General features: G+C 45.2%; 1 protein-coding gene across 2 annotated transcripts in view; it reads right to left on the reverse strand.

Annotated features, from left to right (window-relative positions):
* The window catches only part of SCN5A (sodium voltage-gated channel alpha subunit 5), a 306,477-nt gene that overhangs the window by 38,419 nt on the left and 243,554 nt on the right, over window positions 1-24,504 (reverse strand). For both annotated transcript variants that reach the window (XM_054990894.1, XM_054990895.1), the window contains exons 20-21: window positions 19,428-19,601; window positions 3,867-3,989 (exon numbers count right to left, since the gene is read on the reverse strand). In XM_054990894.1, the coding sequence (XP_054846869.1) occupies window positions 3,867-3,989; window positions 19,428-19,601 (297 nt within the window). The remainder of the gene's footprint in view (window positions 1-3,866; window positions 3,990-19,427; window positions 19,602-24,504) is intronic.

A 24,504-nucleotide genomic window follows, 5' to 3' on the forward strand; every position in this document is an offset into this window, starting at 1 on the left:
ATGTATTTGTCTCAAAATGCAAAGCTGCCTAAAGGGAAAGCATGCCGTAGCCTTAACAGCAAACTATTGTCCAAATATTTGCATGATTGTTACAAACAATCGTTAACAAGGATTATTTGGCACATTTGCAAGCTTTTCGCGGGGTTTCCATTCATTTCAAAAATGCCATTTCAAAATGGTTTTTTGGGAAAAAACATATTTGCTTACTGCAAACGCTTATTTTCTTTTCCCCCCATTTTTGCAGCTGACATTTTTGAAATGAATGGAAAAAACTGCACGCTGGCTTGCAAATTTTAATTGTCTGCAACTTGCTCCACCTTTATTTACATGCCTCTAGATTAGAAAACTTGAAAACAAAGGGTGGTCTGAAATATTCCAAACCCAGAAACACAAGACTGGCACGCAACCGAAAATCCCATTTCCCCCAACTGTAGGCTCCCAACACCAGGCAGTAAGCTCCGGATGTTGTGTGTGCTCACACAACCTTCTTCCCCAGACCAGGGAATGTCACAAGCAAAGAGCGCCATTCGCCAAGAGGCTGGTCCAGCTGATGGCACCAGATATTTGCATGCAAAGCGTCCACACGTGCATATGCTAACTATGCAAAGACAAGTCAAACGTGCAATGAAATGGAAGGGGGACTGTCAGACACGAGGAAAGACATGACACACATTCGCTGCTAATCCTTACATGCTTTGAATGAGAATGATGGGAAAGAAAATGCAGCACTCGCGCCTTCCTTTTAAACACAGCTGGAGCACATGCTGACTTTAAGAGGAGGAGCAGAGAAAGATAGAGCTAAACTACAAGTGACGAATGACACAGGTTGGACACTTGTCAGCTTCCCTCAAGTTTTGATGGGAAATGTAGGCAGCTTGGTGGAATGTTGGACAAGTGACAGTTGAAAAGTCCATTGGACAGCAGTCGGAGAGCCAAGCTGCAAGACCAGGATGCCTACGTTTCCCATCAAGACTTGAGGGAAGCTGACAAGTGTCCAACCTGTGTCAGGTGTCACTTGTAGCTTGGCTCTATATAGACTCTGGGGTCTAACTGGATGCCATTCTGGAAGAGCCATGAAAAGTTCTTTCTAAGTTTTTTTTTTTAAAGAACAGAGATGCAGGCCCCCGTTCAGGTCAGGGCTAGGTAGGAATGAGGAGGGGTTAACTCTTCCACTCCTGTCCAGTTTCATTAATGGAAAATTACTCCTCTCATTATTACCCTTGGAAAGAAAAAATGATACTTTTTTCCCTTCCAAAGGTAATAACAGCATGATGGGTGGGGGTAAGGCTGTCAGTTCTTGACTGTGAAATTCCTAGAGATTTGGGGTGTGTGTGGAGCCTGGGGGCAAGGTTTGGGGAGGGGAGAAATATCAGCAGGGTACCCTCCAAAGCAGCCGTTTTCTCCAGGGGAAATGATCTCTGTAGCCTGGAGATCAGTTGTAACTCTGGGAGATCTCCAGCCACCCTTCCTCCCCTGCTGGCCATGTGAGTGGTGGGGGGAAAGGGGGGATAGTGAATCCCCCACCCCCACTGGGGGACCTGGCTGCCCTATGGGGGGGAACAAGCATCCTACGGTTTACTCCCGGCACAGCACAACAATGTCACTTCCAGTAGTGATGTCATTGTACAGACTGCGGGAGTGCTCCTGTGTTTTGCGCTGGGCCAATTTGGGCCCCCAACTGGTCGATTCTTAAGAACTGGCCTGGTATGAAGCCTGCGCAGTGACATCGCTCCTGGAAGTGACGTCATTGCCGCACACCGGGAGCATGCACACGCTTTGTGCGTGTGCAAAGAGCTTCAAAGGATGAGTGCCGGGTTCCTCACCCCTCCCACCAGGAGGGTAAGAGGACCTGACAGCCCTATGCCACCTCTTGTGGCTGTGTCAACCCTGGGGGAGACAGTTTTGATTGGTGAAACTATGCACGGTTGCAAGAGTTAAGTCCTCTTCTCTCCCAACCATATGGCCCCAGCACATTGAGAAGATCCAGACACAGATTTTCCCATGTCTGCCTAGCTATGCCCTTAGGGTCAGAGAGAAAATGGGGATTTACACACGATAGGGGAGGGACTGGGGGACTAGGAAAGCATGAGTCTGCGTTCCCCCCTAACCCTACTCAAGGTCCATTCTGGGGGAAATCACGCAAAGAAGTAACCCAAAGGGCACACATCATCCAGGCTTTTCACTTGGGTTCAAAAGGACCTGAATTTGAAATAGTTTCAGGTGGGAAGCCGTGTTGGTCTGCAGTAGAAGAGCAAGATAAGAGAGAGAGTCCTGTAGCTCCTTAACGACCAACCTGCCAAAAAAGCCGTGATAAACTAACTAAGAAGATATTATATTCCCATTAAAGGTTTACTAAATAGTATACAAAAAATCTCCAAGTGTTGGAAAAAATTAATACCTACATTAAAGTTTGGTTACATGTACAAATAAGGCACAGCATCCAGAATTTTCCAATGGCAAGGTTAACATCACAAATTTCCTATGCAAGTATGAAGTGCTTGTGCCTGTAATTGACAACAAAATTGTTTAGCAGGTAACCAAAATACTACACAAAGCCAGATAGTCATATTCTTGACGGTGCAGATCAAGAAAGTCTTCTGTATGCTAGTCTAAGGTCACAGTTCTGGATGACAAAGGTGGTATTCAGTAACCAAACTTTAATGAATGTATTAATTTTTTGCTACGCTTGGAGATTCTTTGTATAGTATTTAGTAAACCTTTAATTGGAATATAATATCTTCTTAGTTAGTTTATCATGGCTTTTTGGGCAGGTTTGTAGTCATTTACCGTGATACTCTCTTTGCTTCAGGCTCCTTAACGACCAACAAGATTTTCAGGGAATGAGCTTTTCAGACTCAAGCTTCCTTGGTCAGAATTTAAAGAGCTGTCTTTCTTTGCATAGGACTTTTCACCCTCCCAGTTGTACATCTACATTCATGCATGGCATCCATACAGTGGCTTGTGTGAATGTATACAGGGGTCATGTCCCTGAAGAATCCTGGCTCTGCCCTTGATGCAGGGCAGGGATCCTAAGGTGCCATTTCATCACAGCATTTCCGTTTGCAGAGGCAGCGAAGGCGATTTTTGTCCATTCACCCTTCCTACTACAGATTCCCCCTTTCTTCTTTGCACCGTCCCCGGAAAGTTCACTGGCCCTCTGTTGCACCATTTCTGGGATCACAGAAAGCTGCTGTGGAAAAACCTGCCTTGCTGTAGCGCAACTTTGCTTGCACTATGTAGGCTCCAACCCACAGAGTATATGGGGACCACAAACCAGAACCGAATGCGTTGCACACTGGACATACAAAAAGGGCTATTGTTAGCCCACCACACAAGAACAGGCAGTAAGAAGGTAAACTTTGGTTCCTCCGTATAGAATTTCATGGCTGGCCTTGGTGCCAAGAATTTGCCCTTTGCCTTGGCTTAAGGCAGCCCCTCCTGCGCCCGCATCTTATCTGGTTACAACCCAATTTGAAACTAGGGAGCCCAGCGGATTTCTCCGAGTGAGGCACAATTGTCAGCCAGATGTCACCGCCGCCTGAAATCGGTTTGAAAACTGCTACAAGACAAGGCATGCAGCAGGATTCAGCCATAATGGAATCCACTAGGGAGTCAGTCAAAGCCAGAACTATTCCTACAAGCAAGATGATTTCATTGGGGAGAGGAGGGGGAAGGAAAAGGATATTCTTGCTTTTGCAACATTAGACATTATCAATTGCTTCATTTGCAGCCTTGGATGAAAACAAAACAAAAATAACAGATAAATGAACGAACAAACAAACAACGGCCTTCGTAACATGCTGTTCATAGACAGATGGGCTTTGATGACGGGTCTTGTGGGTTTTTTTTTTGTAATTGGATCTTACCCTCATCCCTTCAAATCGTGATAGTGCTCTTAAGGGTCTCAGAGCTCTGAGAGTCCTAAGGGATTTAATGGGACCCATTTCCGAGTATCCAAGTGTATTAGCTATGAGGCTTACTAAAGACACCTGAATGGAGACACAAAAGAGGAGAAGTCCAAACTATTAGCACAAATCCGACCAGTGGGCTTTTCTTCTCTGGCTTCCTTGCCTGGAAAGATAAACCTTGTTAATCAATAGATGAAGGAAGAGCCTAAATGGAAGAAAAAGTGGTATTAACGCAGCATGCATACATATAAAAATCCTTTCTGCAAGTGCTTTGGGACACAGAACCATTGATTTTCAAATTCAAGATGGATCCATGAGACGTAGAAACCGGTAACAATGTGTTCTCTCTGACTGGAATCTCTATCTTGTTCTGTTGTCTTCTTTCCTCAAGGTGACCACATGGAGCTCCGACAGGCATCAAAAGTTGGCAGTCAAGGAACGGCAGTCTTTTTTAAAATGACTTGGGTTTTCTCTCTCTCTTTTTTCTTTTGCAACTGAACAGAAGCAGCGGCGACGTGGGTGCTTCTCCCATTATTAAATTATGCGAACACTGTAATTTTGTGCTCTCAAGATGAATCGCTCGTAGGTTTTGCAAGACCCAACCATTTATTACGACCCTTTTTTTAGAACGTTGCCAATGCCAACTAAACTGTCACTCAAATATATTTCCACAATAACTTGTACTCCTCACACACACACTGTCATTGGATCTGTTTACTATAGTCATCCTTCCGAAATCAGCATGCACAACTTGTGAGCCACCAAGTCAGACACAGACACTAGCCATATAGTGTGACCTGTCAGGTGTAGCTCATAGACCCACACACATCTATTTTTGCAGACCAAGTTTCTCAGTAAGCTCCTATACACAGCTGGTGGGCTTCGTTTGGCTTGGTGAATTACAAGTTATGCAGGTCAGTTCTAAAGGACTATGAAGAAGTCTAATTTGACTGTTCAGGGCTAGCAACGGAGATCGCCATGTGCCACCTTAAGGAAAGGCTTGATGGCATATTTGCTGCAAGAAAAAGAGAGAGGATTTCATTACTTAAGGTGCAAGCCACACTCCATAGACACTGAAAGACAAGCCTTACCCTTATGCTTTCAAATCGGGATAAGGCTCGGAGAGGCCTCAGGGCTCTCAGCGTCCTGAGAGATTTCATAGCGGCCACGTGGTCAAAACCGAAAAGTGTTGCTATCAGGCAAATTACTGAAATCTGTGCAGATCGAATGGAATTTGAAATTATGGTCAAAACGAGCAAAACACACAAGCAGAGAAAATAGCACAGTCGGGGTGAAGTCTGCCCTTTCGAGGCAGTGAGAATGTGAGTTATGAACAAACACGCATCATGCGTTTATAATGAAGTGGCTGCTCTACCATGGTGCGACATGCCACCGAACCCTCGTTCACAAATGTGCGAAAAGTGGAACAGCACTTTGCATTGGAACAGCAAAGGTCAACAAGGTTGCTTCTACGGGAAATAATTCCACTACTCCCAAGTGTTCATCTTTCATTCTCATCGCCTTGAAAGGGTTATGTGAACTGTGCCCTAGGTTCCCTTCCGCCACACCTGTTGAGCTCTGCTGTAGTCAAGCAATACTAGGTTCTCTGAAAGGATCCAATACACAATTGACTAATGACTTCGGCCAGCAAAAATCTAGCTTGCCCCACTAATAGTTGTGGAGACTAACCAACAGAAAACCCAGATTCACTTGATTCCCACTGCAGAAATCAAAGTCTCTTGGGGGGGCATGGTTTCCTGAATGCATCCTCCGACAGAATTCAGAATGACCAAAGAATGAAAAATCTAGCGTCATTTTTCATTTATTTTTCTTTCCATAAGTTGTTGTTGGAACCTTATCATTTTGCACTTTTTCTTTTTGCTGATGCTCAGTTTGTTTTGTTTCTTTTCCGGAATTCATAAATTATTTTATGCTATGAATGCAATATATTCCTTTGGTATGCAATTAATGCAAACAGACTGTTAAAAACAGAGAAATTTAATGGGAAATAGTTGGCATGATAAAGCTGGGAATTAGGCAAAAATAAAGAATTGGATCCCGACTAAACTGGCAATTGCCATCAATTCCCCCTTCCTGCTGCTTGGGGTCCCCCATACCCCAAGAAACAATGTTTTGAGGAGATCAGTAGGCTGAAGTGGGAAGAGGTAGGGAAGGATGCTTCCATTCTGGCACTGGAAAAATTTTGTCCACATCCAACACAAGAGACTTAGTTTTGATTAACCTGGAGAATTTTAAGTCAAAACAGCCGAGCTCAGGAATTCCCAAAAGGAAATTGGGATACAGCTGAATTTCTGAGCCTCGCTGTTTGAACTCCACTGAATTAGAGCCAAACTACATGAGACACCTGACATGTGTTCTTCACATGTTGGGTCCTGCAAGGTTCCCTGGGTAGTGTAGTCTTACAAAGAACAGATGCTCAATGCGATTCTTCACTGGGGGAAGAGCAATGGGAGGGATTCTGTCTCTGTCTCTTGCAAAAAGCATCCACTCGGGTTTTCCTCTGGGAGCTCGGGGGCGGGGTGTGTGTGGACGTAACAGGAGGCAGGAATTCAAGGGCGGCTTTTTGCAAGAGAGAGGGAGAGTGTGAATCTCCACCACCGTTCTTCTCCTCAGCAGAGAATTGCATTGCAGATTTTCTTTCTTTCCCCCCCACCCCCGAGCTCCTGGAGGAAAACCCAAGTGAAGGCCTTTTGCAAGAGACAGAGACAGAATCCCTCCCATCGCTCTTCCCCCAGCGGAGAATTGCATTGAGCGGCTGTTCTTTGTAAGACTACACTACCCAGGGAACCTTGCAGGACCTGACATGTGCCCAGGTGTCTCATGTAGTTTCTCTCTTAGTAGGATAACTAGCTTCTGAGCTGCATAGAATTCTTCTATCTGTTTTATCTTTGGAATGCGATTGTCTTTCTGTAAGACTAACAGAACTGCCCATTTTATTAATCTGAAACCTCAAAATGCACCCCAAGTGCTCAATTGGCACTGCATTAGGTATTTATTCTGAAGATTAAGCAGCAGAGCCCTGCAGTAGCAGGCAACGGTTTACAAGACTGGAGACAGCCTCACAGGTTGAGGCCAGCAGTCTAAACATGCTGGCTGATGATTTAGAAGATATTTTGTTTCTCGTTGTCCAACTTTATTTATAGGAGAAACCACCACAGTGTGGGCCTGGCGCTACAGACTTGATTAAATGTGACCTGGGAAGATAATCAAACAACTTTCACAATCCATGCTGACTGCCCCACATTGGCCAGGCTAAACTAGATGTCAGCACTTTTCAAAGAGCGCTTCCCCCTCCAGCCACCCTCTCTCCCCCAACTTGCTAAAGCCTGATTCTTTCCAAAACGGTGGCTCGATCCTCTGTCATCCTATGTATGTCACACCCATAATCCTAACCAGCTGGAATGTTTTGTAGAAAAGGCCCTGGATTGCAAAACTTGCACACATTTTTTTAAGGTGGAGGTCCAGCTCATATTGGAAAGATACAACATTTCTATTATTATAGGGCTTTTTAGGCCTTGGGAAATAAATCTCATGTCACTGATCCACATAGGAGAAACGGGAAGATTTTAAATGCCATATACATTGGACTGTTGTCTAAAGTTTTTATTTGGTATTTTGCACAGTAATGTCTTCTACATCTGTTGGCCTGTCTTTTCCAGACCCAAACCTATATGGGTGGAGAGGTACTACTGGAGGGGAAAGTAGTAGTCGTTGGCAGGGAAAGAAACACTCAAATACCCTTTACCTGTCAGAACTGCATAAGCCAAGATCATTGCTTTAGGAAGCAATCAGTGTCGGTATGACATCAGCAACTGTTCTTACACTAATCTCCACTCCCTTCTCAGACCTATTTGCATGTCTAGCAACCAAGGGCAAAGAATGGCATACTTAACAAGCCCACAAAAGAAGAAATGTAGACACAGAGAGATGAGCATCAACCAGCACTCAGCCACCTACTCCAGCTATAGTTGACCTTTATGATATATTTCCATACACATTCTTACCATTTGTTGGGCATTTCACAGTGTGTCTAATTTTTTTCAAGTGCTCATATACACACGAAGACATAAAATGTAAACTTTAAATATACTGGCTCATCTAAGACCAAGAAATACTGGCGAAAGTCATTGTTATTCAAATAAATAAATCACCTGTAGGTTTCTATCTAATCTATGATTGGAAGGGAGTCTTGCTGGCCGAGACTACTTGAGTTCCACCAGGCCCCAACCGGGTGAAACTCTCTGTCAGAGGACACTTGGGCCCGCCAAGATCTTACATCGCTTCGGCAGGCCTGTAAGACAAGGATGTTCTGTCAGGCATATGGCTGAGGCCAGTCTAGGGTCTCTTAGAAATGCCTCCCTACTGGTCTCCTGTCAAGGGGGGGGGGCACATAATTATCTGCCCCCCCATATACGTAGTCACCATGGTGACATCAGTTCAGCTTTCCTTCACCCCGGTTACATTTTTGATTGGGAAAGAGTGGAGGAGGCTGACATCCTAGGATTTTGACTGTATATATATATATATATATACTGAGGTTTTAAATGTATCTAAATGTTTATGTTTATTCTTGTATTGTTATACTGTCGTAACCCGCCCTGAGCCCACTTGCGGGGAGGGCAGGCTATAAATTGAATAAATTATTATTAATTATTATTGATGAACCCTGGTGGGCCACTAGCTCCCCGCATGTTCAGTCCCCCAAGAAATTATTGCGGCTTTTAAAAATAATAAAAATATATATATATAAAAAAAGAAATTATTGCGGCTTGGATTAAGGAGCCAGTAGGAAACTGCAAAGAAATGCATGGGGACCATTGCAGGGTGGGGCAAGTTTTTTTTTAATTATATGCTGTTAAATATCAGAATTTGATTGCCACCTTGAGCTGCTAGGGAAAGGAAGGAGATGATAATATATTATTATAATAATAAATAAATAAATAGGCAGAGATGGATTCACAAGACCATTCTTTGATCTTAACTCGCATTATATAATAATAATAATAACATTCGATTTATATACTGCCCTTCAGGACAACTTAACATCCACTCAGAGCGGTTTACAAAGTATGTTGTTGTTATTTCCACCACAAAACACCCTTATGCAGGCCATTTTCACACTGCTTACCGGCCACGGAACATCGCGTTGAGCTCTGGAACGACAGCGTCTTCCTGGCGCAATTTCGTATGTTCTCGCGCGAAATCGCACCAGGAAGACGCTGTCGTTCCGGAGCTCGGCGTGATGTTCCGTGGCCGGTAAGCAGTGTGAAAACGGCCATAGTCACTTTGCGTTAAACTGATTCCAGTCAGATCCGTTTGAATTCTTTCAATGGACCACCACAACTCTGACAAGCGTTGAAAATCGGTTCTGCCAAATTTGTTACAGTCCCTGCTCTTTTTGTGTAAAAGAAGAAAAAGCAGGCGCAGGGAGAGGTGATGACCCAGTCTTTGTTTATCTATCTGAAAGGCTACCATCGAGAGGGGAAACTTGGGGCAAACTACAAAAGCCCAGGAAGCAAGAAGGCTGCTTTTTAAGAGCAAGAAGTACTGACGCCGCCCGCAAGAATAGCTGTGCATACGGGAAACGTTTCCCAAGGGGCAGTGAAGTCCCGTTCCCCATTCCCCCTCCCCCCCCTCAACTCAGCAGATGGGTATCTAGTTTCCTATCAGGAATGGTTTAATTTATATTTATATATTATTTTCTACACAGCTACATAAAGGTATTCGATTCGATTCGAATGGTTTAATTCTGAGGAATATTTCTATTCTAGGGTGATGGCACTGAAAAATCTATAGGCCGTTCTGTGTAGTTTCTACTTGTACGTGTGTGTTTGTATGTGTGTGTGTGTGGGGGGGGAGAGACCTGTGTCAAGGTAACTTTAGAGCCAAGCTACAAATGACGCCTGACACAGGTTGAACACTTGTCAGCTTCCCTCAAGTTTTGATGGGAAATGTAGGCGTCCTGGTTTTACAGCTTGGTTCTCCATTACATCTCTCCAGGATGCCTACATTTCCCATCAAAACTTGAGGGAAGCTGACAAGTGTCCAACCTGTGTCAGGCGTCACTTGTAGCTTGGCTCTTAGATTCAGTGACCAGAAAAGCGGAATTTGGTATAATGAAACATTTCCCCGTACATTCTTATATTCAATTTGGGGTACTGCAGAATAGCTAACTCTAACGCCCAAGGACAAACGACAGTGAGACAATTGCCACCCAGTTGCGACAAGGAACGAGGCTGTGATGCAAATGCTGAAACTGTTTATACAGCACTTTTGAGAGGAACAGCCGAATCTGTTAAATTACCTGGCGTTAATAACTTCTTAGCAGAAAACTTGCATTGCCTGCAGGCTAATTCGTAAATGCTTCTTTTAGCACCACTGACTGTGAATCTGCCAGTATAGTGACAAATCTCTCATTGTTTATATGAGAGATTACATTTACTACGATATACAATTTCCCCCTCTTTCTGGTTGTATACTTGCATATCTCAGCTATGCTTGACAACACTGTGTAGGAAGCATCTGCACAAGAAGATGGGCTTCTAGACCAAACATACACACTCTGTCCCCCTACAATAATTGCAGATCTCCTTGTCACCTGATCAAGCCACCAGTAGAAGTGCACGCCACCAGCCTTATTTCTATGGGTATATCCACTTCACCAAAAAGCGGCATTGCATGTTTGGGATATTTATCTGCAAATGCATTTGTGCCATTTTTGTAAGTGACAGGATTTTCCAAATGCTTAGTTTGTATGGCAGCTCATTATGTCATTTTACATCTTGGCATGTGCACATTATTCTTCATTCAATGTGCTAACTAGCTCGCTATTATGCACCGTGCTCCATTGCTCTGGATCACCAGTTCTCATCTGACTGGCTCGTTGTTGCTTACAACAGTTCCCATTTAGATGCTAACTATGAGTCTCTCTACATGAGACACGTTGGTGCATGTTCGTCAAGTGTAGGGAGATGCAATGTTAGCTGAGAAGCGTAGTTTAAAAAGATAGGTGGAGATCGCTCTTCAGAGGGTTTGTTAATTTCATCTTCACCTCCCCAAAGGCACTGTCAATTTCACCTCTCCAGTCTAAAACTGTGTGGGATCCGCAACCAGCGGGCTGCAAGGAATGGAAATGGGCTGGAGCTGCCTTCCAGAGCTGGGCTTGGACCTGGAGAGGTTATAATGGGCTGAAGTTTCCCTTCTGGCATTTCACAGCCCCTTCACACAGCTCCAGTGTATAGCAAAGCCTTTTCCCTGCCACCAGCTCTGTCTTTTTAAACTACCCTTCCCAGCTAACATTGCACCTCCCGATACGCATTCTTCATGTTTCAGATGTTTCATTACTCAATATTGATACTGCACAAGCCATTACCCCAAGACCAGATGTATTGCACATGCTTCCTCACGATGGGCGAAAGACTGAACATTATTTCTTTTTTGTTGCTTTTTAAAAACTTCATGATACCTATTTGGAAAACATGTGGCTTTATTCAGAACCATGATCTGTTGCAAATATGCAGACAAATAATGTAATGTTGTGGTCAGACTCAAACCAGGGAGAATTGTGAGTCCTGATGCCACTCACTGAATGAACTTTGGCCAATCACTCTCTCTCCAAACCTAATTTATCTTAAAGATTTGTTGGGAGGACAGAATAGGATGGAGAGAGAACATGTTAGCATCCCTGAGTTTCTTGGAGGAAGGGAGGGGTAAATATAATAAACGAACAAAAAATCCACTTTGGGGGTAAAAAGATGGATAGATGTGCATTGCTTTTCTAGCAGTAGAAAAGAGCAAGAGTCCAGTAGCACCTACAAGACTAACAAAGTTAGTGGAAGGGTATGAGCTTTTGTGAGTCACAGCTCATTTCTTCAGATAACTTCTTCAGGTACTTCTTCAGGTACCTACCACAAATTTTGTTATTCTTAAAGGAGCTACTGGACTGGACTCTTGCTCTTTTCTCCTGATACAGACAGACTCACATGGCCACCCATCTTGATTGCTTTTCTAGCCATCTTCAGGGGTAGCTTCTAGCAGCGTGAGGAATTGCAGCCAGAAGAATAAAGAAATCAGCTGTGTAGCCTTGCTGACATCTAAGCGACCCTTTACGATGCTGGCCACTGTCAACCTCCCATTGGCCAGCTTGCCTGAAAAGGGAGTCTGAGTTTCCTCATCCTTATTAATAGCAGCCAATGGTAGCACACAGCTTTATGATGTCATGTCATATCTTTTGTGCTAGCGGTTGTTTTGCCATAGAGTTTCCTGCGAATCCTAGAGCTATACTTTGTTGCTCCTGGGTTGTTCTACATGACTCTTAGGGTTGCCAGGCAACCAGTGGTTGTTCCCAGAAGTGACATAGTGAGGCTGCTGATGTCACAGAGGCACCCCCCCCTTGTCCCCACCAGTTGCCTGGCAACCCTAAGAGTTACGTAGGGACAACTGCACAGTACATTGTTCCCAGGTTCCTGTCAGGTCTGTTGCCCACAGTCCCTCCATATTGCCTACTCTGAGTATATTGCAGTATGTTCTCATGTGTCTGTTTTCCACAGTTGCTGTCTAGTTCCCGGGACGGCTGAGCTCTTATCTGGGACGGACAGCTCCTTCCTGCTCTCCCACTGACTATACCCAGCTGGACGGGCATTGAGGGTGGGGGGCCTGTGTAGAGGGATAGAGATATTGTAACAAGCACTCAGTACGTCATTCTCAACAAGAGACCTGTGTACAGCCAGCTCCTTTTACTTGCCTCTGTGTAACCTATGGGCATATATATGCTGAAGCTAGGATGTCTCATTAAAGAACCTTTGACTCAAGAGAGCTTGGATTTCTTGCTGCAAGGGGATGGGAGTCAACTTCAACATATCCTGTTTTCCATAGACTGACAGTTTCCAGGTCAAGCAGATGTCAGCTGGAGTTTCGGGGAGAAACTTAAATTCCAAAGCATGTAAGAGCATGCAGAGCAGACCCACAGAAGACTTAAGCCTCCCCCCTTGCAATTTTTCCTAGGGAACCCATATTTGCCCCACTATGGAATCCTGTGTGTATTCCATTAGTAAATAGCCACTTTCAAGGGCTGTTTCAGGTCAGGAAAATAGTGTAGGGAGATACTCAAACCTCTGTTCCCTGCATGCTGTAGTTCACCTGGAAATTTAAATTTCAGCCAGCCCATATCTGCTTGACAAAATCTGCGACAGATCTCTTGGACAATGTTCTGTGCAGTCAGGGAAGGGGAAAGCCCGTGCATTTCAGCTTTGGACCTGCCTTTCTCAGCGCCTGTGAAGGGCACCTCCAATAGAGTAGAACCATTGTTATGCGTGGATCTGACACCACATTGTTCATGGACCAGTCTGTTGTATTCTTCTCTCATAACAAAGATGTGTTGAAAATTCAATACTTTCTTTCAAGGGGGGAAAAACACACAAATTGAGTTCAGGGATAGCTGTTTGAGAACAACTGATTACAGCAGATTGCACAATTACTGCCAAGGCAATACAAACCTCCATCTTGCTAATCAACAGGGGAAAGAAATTCAGAAAACAATTAAAGTCATTACAAAGCATCAATATATTTACCCTCGCATGGGATGTTTTTGTAAAGATGATTCCGCAGAAGGGAGGCATTCCATCTAATTCCTGAATAAGATGTTGTTAACCTGCTAGGCTTCCCATCCACTGTATGATAGACTTTCTTTTTCGCCCAGACTTGTATGTATGCGGATTTGTTTGCTTTCTTTTTCTTTTTTTTAAAAAAATCTTGTACGGCAGCCAGACGTTCTAAATTTAACATGAAAATCCTGGAAGAGGCAGAGCTTTCCAGGAAACAAGTTGGGAAGGCGTTGGAGCATTTGCTGAAAAAAAGGGGCTTGCTGTCTGAGTGACAAATAAGCTGCAAAGTAACGTGCGAGAAGTACATGGAAACCGTGCCCGCACGGACGCAGTCACTGATAGATGATTCCTGTTTACTAAGAGTGCTTCCAGATGTAGTGCACTGAAAAAGATCAGTGCTTTGGTCTGGCCAGACCCCGGCAACGAAACACATCCAGGTAGCTAACCCCCTTGAGAACTGGTGCTAGGCTACATGGAGGAGCACGATCAGCATGAATGGTACTGCTACCATCTCAACCAAACAGCAGCAGTGACTCTGAACTTTCCCAACAGAATCTTCAGTGTGCACTCAGTGGGCTGATTTCACACGCGTTGGATCATTCACTTTCAATGCACTTTAGCAATCATTTAGAAGTGGATTTTTTTGTTTCACACATGAAAAATTCAGCTCCAAATGACCTCTAAAGAGGATTGGAAGTGCATTATCCAATGTGTGCGGAATCAGCCAGCAAGGAGGTGCAGTCAAGGACATGTGGAGCCAGAGAAAGGGGCAAAGAGCTCCCTTCCCACTGGCAAAAACGGAACAGGAGAAAAGCGAGCTCTTCTTCCCTTCTCACAGCGCTCTGCACCTCTACAGAACAGCGGCGCAATTTTAAGCTAACCTGCACCATTCTTCAGTGTGACGATGAGTCAGGATGGCCACCCGTGTCCTGAGTCATGTCACATGTCACATTTAGTTTGGCTTTTAGCACGTCTGCACAAAGCACATGATTTCAAACTCCATGTTGGCTGCATTTCCAAACGTACTTATATGAAAATGTGAGGTGCCCCTCTAGAAAAAAAGGAATGTGCGAAGAAGCCTTCAGGCCACAAAGTGACTTTCGCTCCTTAACTGTGAGTTCTCCCTTAACTTATGCACTGGAAATAAAATCAGGAATTGGCTTGGCGATAAATGTGGAATCCATCTAAAGAGGAAAGGGAGTGAAATTTAAGGGGAGACACACAGGAAATTATTGAGGGCAAAGAACTGATGGGGAGCGCGAAAATCCACAGCAAGTGAGAAATTTATATTTATTTAGCCAATTTCTGAAATCTGGAAAGGATTCTTAGAACAATAGCGATAATGTTCAAAGTCCCAGTCTGAAAGGATACAGCAATGTTCTGACATTTTTCTACTCTGTAACCTATTTACAAGCTCATTTTCAAGATTACAGAAAGGACTGCACTCAAAAGAGAGGTCATGTCAGGTAAGTCAGCCAGGAAAACTCAAAGGAAGGATTTTGTCAAGACCTGCCTTGTTTGATTCAGCGTGTGCTTTGCCAGCGACTCGTTTTTCTGTCTCAGCTGGTCTGGTGCTCTCTGAATAGTGTATAATTTTAACTGCTTTGGGGGAGGGCAAAACAGGCATTTTTATGTTGTCTTTCAGCCCATTGTCAGAACTCTTCTTTCAGAGATTCCTTACTGAACAAAAATAGCCTTCAGTTGATGTATTATTGTAGCACTTCTAATGTCCAGCTTGGCAAGGGGGATTCTGTTGCAGTAATCCGGAAGGATGAACTGGGCTTTGTTATTCCCACATGCACAAATCAGTGTTAAAGACCCAACTCAGAGCTGGGTCTTTAACACACCATGCAGCCAACTTCAGATCCTCTGTCATTGTTTTGGCAAAGGGAAATAGCTGCACCTTCCCCTCTGGTTTTCGTACAGTGTTGGAAGGAGGGTTGCCAACTAGACATGGGCACGATGGGAATTATGGACTGAAAATTGCCCCGATTTTGGCATTTGCACCATTGGGACCGGGCTGATCGGTTCTGTCCACGGCTCCCGGTTCAGCGCTCGGGTGGGGCGCTCTATCGGGTCTCGATCGGATCGATCGGTTTACGTTCGGGATTGCAGTCTGCAGACAGTCTGGCGCCAGCCATCTGTTCCCGAGGGAACGGAGCCCCGTGGAAACGGAGCCTGGGGAATGCCGGAGCTGTTTGCCCTCCTTCTGTCGCCCTGGAAACGCGAATGGAAGCCCAGCTTTCCTTGATCAGCAGGGCTTCCTTCCAACCACGGAGCAGCCAGAAAAGCGCGCGCCCGTCTTGTCCATTTGGGAGAAGAGAGGGGAGGGCGGGGGAAGGGGGTGTTCTTCTGTAGCCATGGGCACTTGAATCTCATCCCTGCAAAGCCTGAGAGGCAGCTCTTATGGCCAAACACAGCCCTCCTGCGTAGCAGACCCAGGCTTTATAAATAGCCATGTGCTGTGCAACAAAGTTTCACTTTCCGCTCGCGGGTGGAGTGGGACAGAGGCGAGCTGTCGCTTGCGCTTTTGGAGAGAGAAAGCACAAGAGAGAGAGGGGGAGCTTTAGCTTTGGGCTTCAGCGGATAGGGAATTAGGGAATAGGGAGCTATCTCCTCTGGTTCCCCCCCCCCCCCGTGACAGTACCGGCACACTCCTGTGGGGACAGACCCCCCGCCCCCTGAAGGGAGGCGGCTCGCCGCCACCTCCATGGGCCTGCCAGGCCCGGCGGCCACCATCCTCCTCACCCACCATTCCTTTAGCGCTGGAAACCGTGGGGCGCCCTCCCATGTCGGCCTTCCCAATTCCCGATTCTGTATCGGAAATGGGACTTGATCGGTGAGGTTCAGGTACCTGGGTTCGGCACCGTCGCGGAATCACAATCAGCTAAATCGGGATTATTTTTTGGATCGTGCCCATGTCTATTGCCAACCTCCAGGTGGGGCTTGGAGATCTCCTGGTATTCCAATTGGTTTCCAGACAACAGAGATCAGTTCCCCTGGAGGAAAAAAAGCTGCTTTGGAGAGTGGACTCTTCAGCATTATACCCAGGGCTCATTTTGAGGAGGAATGCACAGGAATGCAGTTCCAGAAGTTCCCCAAAGAGGTCACATGTGCCCACCTCACTCTCGGCCATTTTGGGCCCGTTTCAGCCTGGATTGGGACCGAAACGGCCAGGATCAGGCCTCTGATGGGTGGTGGATCACTCTCCCGCTCAGCAGCAGCCCGATCCTGACCATTTTGGGCCCCTTTTAGGCCGTTTTCAGCCCCTTTTTGCCATTTTGGGCCCAATTTTGGCCCTGAATGTGTAGGATGGGGTCCAAAGCAGCCAGGATAGGTGATGCCAGGGGGTGTGGCATATGCAAATCAGCTATGCTAATGACATTTCCAGTGATGTCAAGGGATGTGGCATATGCTAATGAGTTATGCTAATAAGTGCCTCCAGCTCTTTTTCTACGAAATGACCCCTGATTATACCCCATTGAGCTCACTCCCCTCCCCAAACCCTGCCCCGCCGGTTCCACTCCCCAAATCGCCAGGGATGACCCAACCCAGAGTTGGCAAGCCTAGTTGGAAGTCACCTAATGCATTGAGAGTCCGTAGGCAAGTCTTCAACATTCATGTCGTAAGAAACCTCAAGGAGGTGAGAGTGAGCAGGAGCCATTGAGGAGAAAAGATTCCGCCTCAGCTACTATTTGCGAGGTGTTTGAAGTGGAAGTGACCTGATGGTGTGACTGTGACATGCAACTAGAAGCTGCACAAATATCTCAGAGCCAAGCTACAAGTGACGAATGACACTTGCCTGGCAAGTGAACAGACTCACGTGTATGCCTCCCTGTTCACTTGCCATTCACTTGCGCTCCAGTGGAGCGCAAGTGAATGGCAAGTGAACAGGAAGGCATACACGTGAGTCTGTTCACTTGCCAGGCAAGTGTCATTCGTCACTTGTAGCTCGGCTCTCAGCCTTCTTCCCTTCAGTTCCTTCACAGCGTGAGAGACAAAAAAATCGAGGAAGGAATGAGTCTGAGATTGCTTCATTATAGAGAAACTCTCTGATCAGATCAAACAGAGTCTCCAAACAACCAGTCTCAATTAATGGAACATTGGCTTCCAGTGGTGGAATATCTTACTGAAAATGATTTGGTGCAAAAATCCATCCCACGCAGTGAATATTATGATGCTTCATTTTACTTACGAATGTTTAATGGTTAGATATCATAGTACAAGGGTTGACATTAATTAATCATTAATAATCAATTGTATCAGGACTACTTTTGGACTAGTTGTTATTAGAAGGTTATGTTAAATCAACTGTATTGTTCAAACACTGTCAAAATAAAATAAAGTATTTTTAAAAAGAAAGAAAGAAAGAAAGGAGATGCTCAAGCAGCCAGAGAAAAGAGAAGAACTAAATCAAATGTGAAAGCCAAAAACTCCTGCAAGGAGGAATCAGAACAGACTACCCGGTTCCCATTTTAGCATAAACAAAGCAAATAAATGTCTCCCTTGGGATTTTTAAGAAATATGTGTGCCCCCCACCTGCCAAATCCTTTGCCCAGAATTTACAATGTATACACCAATTCAGACTGTGAGATCAAAATTTGATTTGGGGTTCCAGGGAAAGAGGGCAGAAATCCCAGGACTACAGGACACACGTTTGTCAAAAACACAAAAATGTGGAGAGCTATAATTTTTTTGAAAAAACTGTAGGGACTTAACATTTGGGGGCAAATTTCTGGAAGTGAAGTTTACCCTTTGACTCTTTACAGGCACAAAAAACAGCCATTCATGGAATCACAGGGTGAAAGATAGAAAAGAGTCCAGTAGCACCTTTAAGACTAACCAACTTTACTGTAGCATAAGCTTTCGAGAATCACAGTTCTCTTCGTCAGATGCGCATCTGATGACGAGAGCTGTGGTTCTCGAAAGCTTATGCTACAGTAAAGTTGGTTAGTCTTAAAGGTGCTATTGGACTCTTTTCTATTTTGCTACTACAGACTAACATGGCTAACTCCTCTGGATCTATGGATAGGGTGAAAAGGAATTTTAAGAGGCATCAGCGAACATTCTCAATTATCCTCCTTCTTAACACTCTTCTAGGCTTTATCCTTATGTATCCCCCTCCCTGGTAAGGAGATTTCCTGGCAAATACCATTATCAAAGCTGGGGCGGGTGCATCTCTTTACAACCAGCCTAAATTTGCTTCCTCTGATTTAAGCCCATTGCTTCTTGCTCTTCTGTCAGTCATTCTAGTACAACGCTGTTCTCCCTCCTCGAAATGGAAGCCTTTCACATAGCTAAACATTCTCAAAGACTGAACTGAAGACAGTGAAGGGGTCTGTTTGGTGTAGTCGTTAAGAGTGGCAGGACTGTAATCTGGAGAGCCGGGTTTGATTCCCCACTTCTCCGCTTGAAGCCAGCTGGGTGACCTTAGGCCAGTCACAGCTCTCTCAGAACTCTCTCAGCCCCACCCACTTCACAAGGTGATTGTCTTGAGGATAATAATAACACACTTTGCAAACTGCTCTAAATGTAGCATTGAGTTGTCCTGAAGGGCAGTATAGAAATCTATTATTATTATTATTATTATTATTATTATTATTATTATTATTATTATTATTATTATTATTATTATATCATCTCAGCCCTGCTTTTAAAGGAGTATATAGAGTTGAGGCATTTGGTTCAAGGGATAAAAGGTGACAAGACTGGCATATGTTGACTTCATTCTATTTTGAAAAGAATGGCGAACACCTAGAAACACATCTTAAGCCGCCTCCAACTTGGAGCAAAGCGTAACTTAAACAACAGTCACCCCGAGAAATGCATCATAGTTCAAAACCAAACTTAATCCACAGGGTTCTCTAATCCAAAGTGAAGGAAGAGCTATACTTACGTCGACAATGAGGAAATCAAGCCAGCACCAAGCATTGGTGAAGTACTTCTTAAAGCCATAAGCTACCCATTTAAGAAGCATCTCCAGAACAAAAATGTAAGTGAATATCCTGTCGGCATATTCCAGCATGGTTTTAATGTTCTTTCTCTCTTCAAGGTAGATGTCTTCAAATGCCTGGAAGTACAAAGCAGCCTATGGAAAAGCTACACACACCAGATGATCTAGTCTGAAAAATCAAAAAAGGCTCTAGGAATACATTTCTGACAACGAGGATTGCCCCATCCGAATGCCAGATTTGCTAAATGTTGCCATATGGTTGTTAAAAAAAAAAAATCAAATGGAATTCACCATTTGTCTTTTCATTCATGCTAACAATTTCTGCAAGAACGATAATTTAACAGTTCTGATCCTGGACCTCAAAAACAATTAAGTTAGAAGACTCACAATGCAACACAACACAAGACTTATTCCAGCCTAAGATCATTGATTTCAGGCGGTTTAGGCCAGACTATCTCTGCATAGAATTGCTCCATCAGATTTAAGGGGGTTTGCAACTAGGTTCACAAAGAGTTTACAAATGAATAATTGCTTAGATGGAGGAGACCAAGGAGTACCAAATCTAGGTTCTTGTTTCCAACAGCATAGAGAAATCTCTGGGAGTTCACATGCAGGGAATGAAAGACACGGTTTCGCTACATAAGAACATAAGAGAACATAAGAAAAGCCATGTTGGATCAGGCCAATGGCCCATCCAGTCCACACTCTCTGTCACACAGTGGCCAAAATCCAGGTGTCCTCAGGAGGTCTGCCAGTGGGGAAGGGACACTAGAAGCCCTCCCACTGATTGCCCCCCCCCCAAACACCAAGAATACAGAGCATCACTGCCCTAGACAGAGAGTTCCATCTATACTTTGTGGCTAATAGCCACTGATGGACCTCTGCTCCATATGTTTATCCAGTCCCTTCTATGCTTGAAGCTGCCACCACCTCCTGAGCCAGTGAATTCCATGTGTTAATCACTCTTTGGGTGAAGAAGTACTTCCTTTTATCCATTCTAAGCCGACTGCTCAGCAATTTCATTGAGTGCCCACGAGTTCTTGTATTGTGAGAAAGGGAGAAAAATACTTCTTTCTCTACCTTCTCTACCCCATGCATAATCTTGTAAACCTCTATCATGTCACCCCTCAGTCGTCATATCTCCAAGCTAAAGAGCCCCAAGCGCTGTAACCTTTCTTCATAGGGGAAGCGTTCCATCCCTTTAATCATTCTAGTTGCCCTTCTCTGCACTTTTTCCAGTGCTATAATATCTTTTTTGAGGTGTGGTGACTACACTGCATGTCCCCAGCATGTGATCAAAGATATATTGCCTCTGAACAAAGATATATTGCCTCCTGTTAACTACTATTGATACATTTCCATGAGTTTGTCTAATTCCTCTTCAAAGTCCCCTGAGCTAGTGGATACGATCACACCTTGTGGTTCAGAAGTCCCTCAGTTAATGATGTGAAGCTCAGTTAACCACAGGGGGTCCATTTCTGTGGCTCTCATAGAGGGGGTCACATCTACAAAGCTGACAATAGCAAATGAAAACAGTCTGTGGCTGCCCGCATGGGAGTTGTTCTCCAAGACATGAACCCACGAAGCGGCCATTTTGGTGTAGTGGTTTGGTGTAATGGTTAAGAGCGGCAGGACCCTAATCTGGAGAACTGGGTTTGATTCCCCACTCTTCTGCTTGAAGCCAGCAGGGTGACCTTGGGTCAGTCAGTTAAGAACAGCAGGACTCTAATCTGGAGAGCCGGGTTTGATTCCCCACTCTTCTGCTTGAAGCCAGCAGGGTGACCTTGGGTCAGTCAGTTAAGAACAGCAGGACTCTAATCTGGAGAGCCGGGTTTGATTCCCCACTCTTCTGCTTGAAGCCAGCAGGGTGACCTTGGGTCAGTCAGTTAAGAACAGCAGGACTCTAATCTGGAGAGCCGGGTTTGATTCCCCACTCTTCTGCTTGAAGCCAGCAGGGTGACCTTGGGTCAGTCACAGCTCTTTCAGAGCTCTCTCAGCCCCACCCACCTCACGGGGGGTTTGTTGTGGGGATAATAATAACACACTTCGTAAACAACTCTGAGTGGGTGTTAAGTTGTTCTGAAGGGTGGTATATAAATTGAATTTTGTTGTTGTTATTGTTATTGTTATTATCTACTGAATCTGCCTGTTGGTCTATCAAGGTTGCCCGCTCCAGGGTCTCAGGGTAAAGGCCTTTCACATTACATTGCCCTGCTCTTTTGGCTTGAGATGCTAGGGCCTGAATCAGCAACTTTTTCGCATGCAAAGCTCTTGTTCTGCCACTGAGCCACAGCCCCTCTGGGACACCCCCCCCCATGCTCTCAGGGCTACAAAGCTACTCCAGAAGGTATGAACTCCTAAAACCTCTTTGCATGATGTCAACGGGCCAAACTATGATATGTGAGTTTTTAATGAGTGGGGCCCCAGTTCCCTGGACCCAATTTGGAATGGCTGTTAAAAAAATAAAGGAAAGCCCAAACAGGCTTGGAAAGCCACCACAGGGAGAGGAAAGGCTCCTGTCTCCATTTTCCAAGGGAAGGGAGACATTTCCCCTGCTCCATGTGCACAGAATACTCAGTTTGGTGTAGTGGTTAAGAGCTTGGGACTCTAATCTGGAGAGCTGGGTTTGATTCCCCACTCCTCCGCTTGAAGCCTGCTGGGTGACCTGGGGTCAGTCACAGCTCTTCCAGAGCTCTCTCAGCCCTGCCCACCTCACAGGGTGTTTTGTTGTGGATACTTTGTAAACCGCTCTGAGTGGGCATTGAGTTGTCCTGAAGGGCAGTATATAAATTGAACGTTGTTGTTATTGTTGTTGTTAAAAAGGGGGGAAATAACTTCCCACAGCACTGTTTCCATGCCCTTCCTCCCCTTGTGGCTGTGTTCCATTTGGGCTCTGCTTCGTTTCTTTAGCAACCGTTCCTTGCAGCTGCTGTGCGGCTGCAGGTAACCCAACTCTTTAAAAACACGCACGTCTAGTTTGGCCCTAAGCTCCAGAAGAAAAACCAATTCACAAGCTGGGTTTTTGAAGGGACATGAGTAGAGGCAGCCGCAGTGACAGGAACAGATGAGAGCCGACTAGACAGACATTATCCGGAACAAGGAAAGCTGTCCAATTAAGGTGCCTAGCACCAAGGGGAGCCTGAGCCAAGGCTGCGTGATGCCAAGGCTACAGTGAGGACGGAGACGGTGGGTGTTCATTGAAAGCAGCCTGGCAGAGAGCGCGGAATCCTCCAAGGAACCAATCCAGAAGGAGAATTCTGGCCCATTTCCACCCCCAGTGGGCGTAAGAGCAGCTTCTCGGCACAGTCCGATGCCTTGGTGATCCACTGAACTGGGAATGAAGATCCAGCTATGATGACAAAGCTGTAGCCGTGGGTGGTATAGCACTGTTACATTTCCCCCTTTGAAGGCGCTAAGGAGTGCTACCAGGGGGGTGCAGCGGCTGCAGTATCAGATTAGGATTTGGGAGACTTGGGTTCAAATCCCAACTCTGTCTAGGTGGCTTTTTGAGCCTCCCCCGCCCTCTCTTAGTGTAACCTCACAGGGTGGTTGTGAAGACAAGAACCACCTACACTCAGGGCTTTTTTCTGGGAAAAGAGGTGGTGGAACTCAGTGGGTTGCCCTCAGAGAAAATGGTCACATGGCTGGTGGCCCCGCCCCCTGATCTCCAGACAGAGGGGGGCGAGCGGCGCGGAGGGCCATCTAAGCTCCCCTCTGTCTGGAGATCAGGGGGCGGGGCCACCAGCCATGTGACCATTTTCAAGAGGTTCTGGAACTCCGTTCCACCACATTCCTGCTGAAAAAAAGCCCTGCCTACACTTATAAAACTGGACAGATAGGTTGCAGAGGAGGCCTATACAGAAGGCTGTGGTGTGCTAGATCTTTGACCCTCAGAGTCAATTCTTGGCAAGCCTAAAGGCAGCCGTGCGGGATTTCCAGGTGACGGCTTTATCAGCAGCAGCTGAACAGACTGTTTGCTGTACTCCAGGTAAAGCAATTTCGCCCTACCAGTCTGTCAGGGAGATAATTATCATGCTTAATGTTTACGTCGCGCTTTTCCCAGGAACCCAGATTGCTTCACACACCTGAGGCCTCCCAGAAAATGCACCACTGTGCCGAGATTTGAACTCGGTTCAACCTTCCGGCAAGCGGAAAGGTGTGAGCTTGCCCCAACCGCACCTCCCAAGCAGCTCTGCATGTGTCCCTTTCCTGTGGCCCTTTTGGCTTCTCTCTCTTTTTTTCCTCTCCCTCTCTTGCTGACTCAAACTATATCTGAGGCTCCGTTGTGTGATTCTTTCCGAGCGCTTTATAGTTTGTTTCTTTAAAAAAAGAAAAGCTGCCCCGGTGCCAGTAAAAAAATAAACTGTGCACGCACACCATGGTGTTTTGGATTGTGGATACATGGGAAAAGGAGATTTAATCCTTCGAGCTGCTTGGTTTCACTACTTGAAATCAGTCTCCTTTGCTATATTTTGGCTCCATAGGAAAAAAGGGAGATCTGATGTAATCCGCTCTGAGCCTGCTCTGCAGGGAGAGCAGAATATGAATATAATAAATAAAGTAAATAAATAAATCCCCTTTCCCTATTCTTGAATGACCTTGATTCAAATGGCAGCTGCATGCATGCACAATTAGATTTTTACTGAGGAAGAGCAAGAAGAGCCGCAAAGTGTTTTTACACACAACCCTTTTGCTTCTTACTGTTGGTCCTTACAAAAATACCCCCTCTCAATCTGTCTTCTTTCCCCAAGGGAGGGGGAAGATACATGGGGATCTCATATCTTTCTCTCCATGAGCAGAACTGCAGGGTTTGGGGGTTTCTACAGACAGGTATCAGGAAGGGAGAAGATCCAGCACCCCACTACACACATACACACTTTTCTGTTTCTGATTTCAACCTCCAAAGTTGCTCTGCGTTAAGGGGAAAAAAAACAGTTTGGAGGAAGAATTATTCAACTGACCAATGTGTAGTTTGAATTTATTTCAAACCCTTCCTTCAGATGCCTTCTTTCTCTTTTCT

Source organism: Eublepharis macularius, chromosome 11, assembly GCF_028583425.1.
Source record: "Eublepharis macularius isolate TG4126 chromosome 11, MPM_Emac_v1.0, whole genome shotgun sequence".
In the NCBI taxonomy this organism is placed as follows: domain Eukaryota; kingdom Metazoa; phylum Chordata; class Lepidosauria; order Squamata; family Eublepharidae; genus Eublepharis; species Eublepharis macularius.